The 4,231-nt window shown below is 31.5% G+C and overlaps 1 protein-coding gene across 1 annotated transcript; it reads right to left on the reverse strand.

Annotated features, from left to right (window-relative positions):
• Nucleotides 1-3,187: 3,187 nt before the first annotated feature.
• LOC124918091 (cysteine-rich receptor-like protein kinase 7) lies at nucleotides 3,188-3,658 on the reverse strand. Its single transcript, XM_047458344.1, has 2 exons — nucleotides 3,536-3,658; nucleotides 3,188-3,454 (listed from the first exon to the last, which is right to left on the reverse strand). Exons 1-2 carry the CDS (start codon nucleotides 3,656-3,658, stop codon nucleotides 3,188-3,190), a joined length of 390 nt encoding a protein of 129 aa, XP_047314300.1.
• Nucleotides 3,659-4,231: the final 573 nt, after the last annotated feature.

A 4,231-nucleotide genomic window follows, 5' to 3' on the forward strand; every position in this document is an offset into this window, starting at 1 on the left:
AGTACCGGAATCCATCCTAATTTTCCACAACGATATATGATGCCACCCAACTTTGGTATGCAATACCCGTATAACCATCCTTATATGCCTTATGGCTATCCACCTATCTTTGGAAATAACTTTCATGTCGCTCATACCAACTATCCAATCAGTGAACAACCAAATAATCTAAACACACTAGGGCCGATCTACGTGACAAAGCACAACATATTCAATTGAATAAAGATTTTGTCATGCACATTTGGAATAAATTTGGAACAACTCTCAATTAGAGTTTTAAAAACACTACTTAACAAATTACCAATGTTTAGAGTATTTGTTTTCTTCTTCGTTTTAAATAATATTTGTATGTTTGATTTACCAAGTGATGAATAATATTGTTTGTGGTTAAAAAATGAAATTATGTATAAATGATGTGGAAGTGAGAGAAAGTGAAAAAATAATTTTGATATCTTGAATAACACTCTATTGTAGGATATGCTAAAAAGTGGGTGTTAAAATAGGTGTTAAGCTAATGTGACAGGGTATTAAATGAAAAAATTTAATACCCTGTTGTGGATAGTCTTATGAAATTAGTTATACATTGTGGGGCAACTATATATTAACTTCTCCAAGAAGTAAGATCATACAAGTCAATAGTGCAAAATCTTGATTGATAGGTTGTTATGGTTTTTTTTATTTCTCAAACATTTTACAAAATAAATCAATAAGATAACGGAAGTAGTAAAAATCGTACTTCAAAAAAAATTAAATTTACAAATTAAAAATTTAAAAATAAATAAATTAAGTTTCAGCTGAAATAGAGGATCATAATTATGAACATGCTAATTTTCTAAATAAAAAATAATATATATATATATATATATATATATATATATATATAAACAAATTATAGTTCAATAAAGATTAACTCTACCGACTTTCTAGACGAATCTCAGTAAACTTCAAAATAATAGTATTATGAATGATATGGACCAGACTGACTATAATTATTTAGACTGATTATAATTATTTAATGTTCGACGATTTCTCTACAACCATAAAATAATTTGGATGGTAAATCAAATATTTAGGCTTACAATATGAGTCACATCAATCAAAACTTCTCAGTAACTATTCAAAAATACAGATATCATCTAGTGAATTTCAGTAATACTACACAAAAGACTCCAAATACTAATCACATCAATTATACAAAAGTAAGTGAGTCGTAGATTCAACATATTCGTGAAATATACGACAATAATTTATCATAATATAACATTTTTTTATGCACATCATTCGTAAAAATTCCACCATTATTCATGGTCTATATGTGCTTTTTTCTTTTCATTCAGATGTAATATTCTTCTTTAAATTGAAATGTTTGCATACATAGAATTAATTTTTGGCCCTCAAATTGAAATTACTTGGGCGGCCCTCGAACTATCTTGGTCGCTCACTTTTGGCCCTCAAATTAATTTTTGGCCCTCAAAAAATTCCAGCACTCAAATGTCCGCCCAGACTTGGACTGACTTCTTCTGCTCCTTGACATATTTTTGCTCTTACCTCGGTTGAAATTTCTATCATTACCTCTTCCCCTTATTTTCCACATTCAGAGCAGAACCTTTGAATGTTTCACGTGAATCAATTTTACGAAGCTCTTCAGCAAGAATACGATCCCTAACTTCAACAAATTTCAGTTTAGCATTTCCAACTGAATTACTAATTGCTGCCCTCATAAGTTCCCAACTATTTGGTAGAGATGCTAACAAAATCAGGGCACTAACTTTATTCCCCAAATCAATCTCAACAGATAGCAATTGATTTATAATTGTATTGAATTCATTCAAATGAGTAGTGACAGAAGTATCATCAACCATTCTTAAGTAAAAGAGTCTTTTCATTAAGTGTACATTGTTGTTAGCAGATGGTTTCTCATACATATCAGAAAGAGATTTCATCAGACCCATGGTGGTCTTCTCCTTTGCTACATTATGAGCAACTGTCTTGGCTAGCTTCAATCGGACAATTCCCAAAACCTGTCTATCAAGGAGTTTTCATTCAGCTTCATCAATCTTCTCTGGTTTCTCACTCAAAGGAACATGGAACTTTTTTCCATAGAGGTAATCTTCAATCTGCATTCTCCAGAAGGCATAATCTGTCCCATCAAATCTTCCAATCCCATGTCCTATACTGTTCTCACTTGCCATTGTTTCCAATGCTCAGATCTAGCCTAGCTGCTCTGATACCAGTTGTTAGGATTTGTATCTCCCAAATCCGACCTGCTTGAAAACAATCTATAAAAACACAAGAAAGAAGAACACAAGAACATACATATTTATAGTGGTTCACTCAAATTTAGCTACATCCACTTCAGCCACCACCAGATTTACTATTAAGAAGAATGAATACAGAGTTTTTGCCTCATACTTTATCTCTCTATTCTGTCTCCACAATGTAAACCCTTAATAATCACATATTTATAGGGTAAACATTCAGGTAATAAACCTAAATAACTTTGGTCAGGCCCAAACCCAAAACCCAAAAAAAACCCAATAAACTCTAATTAACAATGTAGAGTTTATTATAAGTGTAGGCTCCATAACTTAACAAGGGGAAACCAAGTATTGGTCGGATAATCGAAGCTCTGCCATACGACGGAATCATCGTGGATTAATTTCAAGTTTCCGGTGTCCAACAATTGACCGGAAAACTGATTCCCTTTAATGGGTTGTTGACGGTTATGGTGTCTAGAGAGTTGCAGTATCCAAAAAGAGAGAGAAGCGGCACAAGAGCAAGAATTGAGAATCTCATGATTTAATTTTAATTTTACAAATGAAAAATGAGAGAACCTCCTTTATTTAAGCAAGTTAATTATTAAATGTCAGTCTTGAAAATTCTTGACCAGATCACTTTTAACTATAAATCAAAGTGGGCCTAATTTGACTAAAAGAACACGTTTAGTAAACAATTTAAATAATAAATCTAAGTATAATTTAAGACTTCATTCATGTTATTCAGTCTAATCTAATAGCTATAATAATTAAAGTTTATTTAAAAAGTTAAAATAATCATTAATTAGTTTTAGATTATTAAAATAATTAAAAAAATAATAAATAAATAAATAAATGTTTCATTTGAAAAAATTTCAGCCTTTTAACCTAAATCATCAACCATCGGTCTCGGTGATGGTAAGGTTGTTAAACTAGATGACTTTGACACATGTTGGTGATTCCAAGACATTCATCTTATATCCGTTGAGGATGAAAGCGGGTTGTTTGGGAGAAGGTAAAGCCATTTCCTTGCATAGCATGAAAGCAACATCTGACATAGTTGGTCTGTCCATAGCATGTTCTTGCACACATAGAAGTCCTATGTGAATGCATCTCAAAACTTCTTGGTTTGGCCATAAATCTCCCATCCTTGAGTCAATTATATCAAAGACTTTACCTTTGTTCCATAATGCCCAAGCCTGAAAGATGGAATATATGAATCCATGATACACATTAATTAGTTGTTCTATAATTAATGAAACTATTTTAGTAGGTCATACATGTCCTATCAAATTTATCGTGTTCTCTTGATGGTAACTGGTATTTTTTCTCCCATTTATAATCTCAAGCAATATGACACCAAAGCTGAAGACATCAGATTTTATTGAATATAGTCCTTCCATGGATGCAGATGAAGATAAAAGTTCTCTGCTTGATTGGGAGAAACGGTTTAACATCATTTTGGGGATCGTAAAGGGAATGGTATACCTTCACCAAGACTGTTCGATTGAGAATAATCCATAGAGACTTAAAAACTAGCAATGTTTTGTTAGATGATGGGTTGAACCCAAAAATCTCAAATTTTGAAATGGCTAAAATTTGTAGAGGTGACCAGATGGATGAAAACACAAAAAGAGTAGTTGGAACATAGTAAGTGTTTTAATATAATCTTATATTATTGTGTGCTTCAAATTTAAAATGATTTTTTACCATAATGTTTTCATGATGTAATTTGCAGTGGTTATATGTCTCCAGAATATGCTATGGAAGGATTATACTCAGGTAAATCTGATGTATTCAACTTCGGTGTTATATTACTCGAATTTATAAGTGGAAGAAAAAATAACCGTTACTATCAATCAAGAGAACACGATTAATTTGATTGGACATATATGTTATACTAAATATGTTCCTAATTATAACACAATTAATTGATGCTAATATCATGAAGTAATATATATATCTTATTATTTCAT

Source organism: Impatiens glandulifera, unplaced genomic scaffold, assembly GCF_907164915.1.
Source record: "Impatiens glandulifera unplaced genomic scaffold, dImpGla2.1, whole genome shotgun sequence".
Classification (NCBI taxonomy): Eukaryota; Viridiplantae; Streptophyta; class Magnoliopsida; order Ericales; family Balsaminaceae; genus Impatiens; species Impatiens glandulifera.

Bases quoted from the DNA above. Each gene is read 5' to 3' on its own strand.
- LOC124918091 (XM_047458344.1), bottom strand. From the start codon at position 3,658: ATGGAAGGACTATATTCAATAAAATCTGATGTCTTCAGCTTTGGTGTC. The intron at 3,455-3,535 runs GTATGACCTACT...TCCATCTTTCAG, and splicing joins CGATAAATTTGATAGGACAT to GCTTGGGCATTATGGAACAA.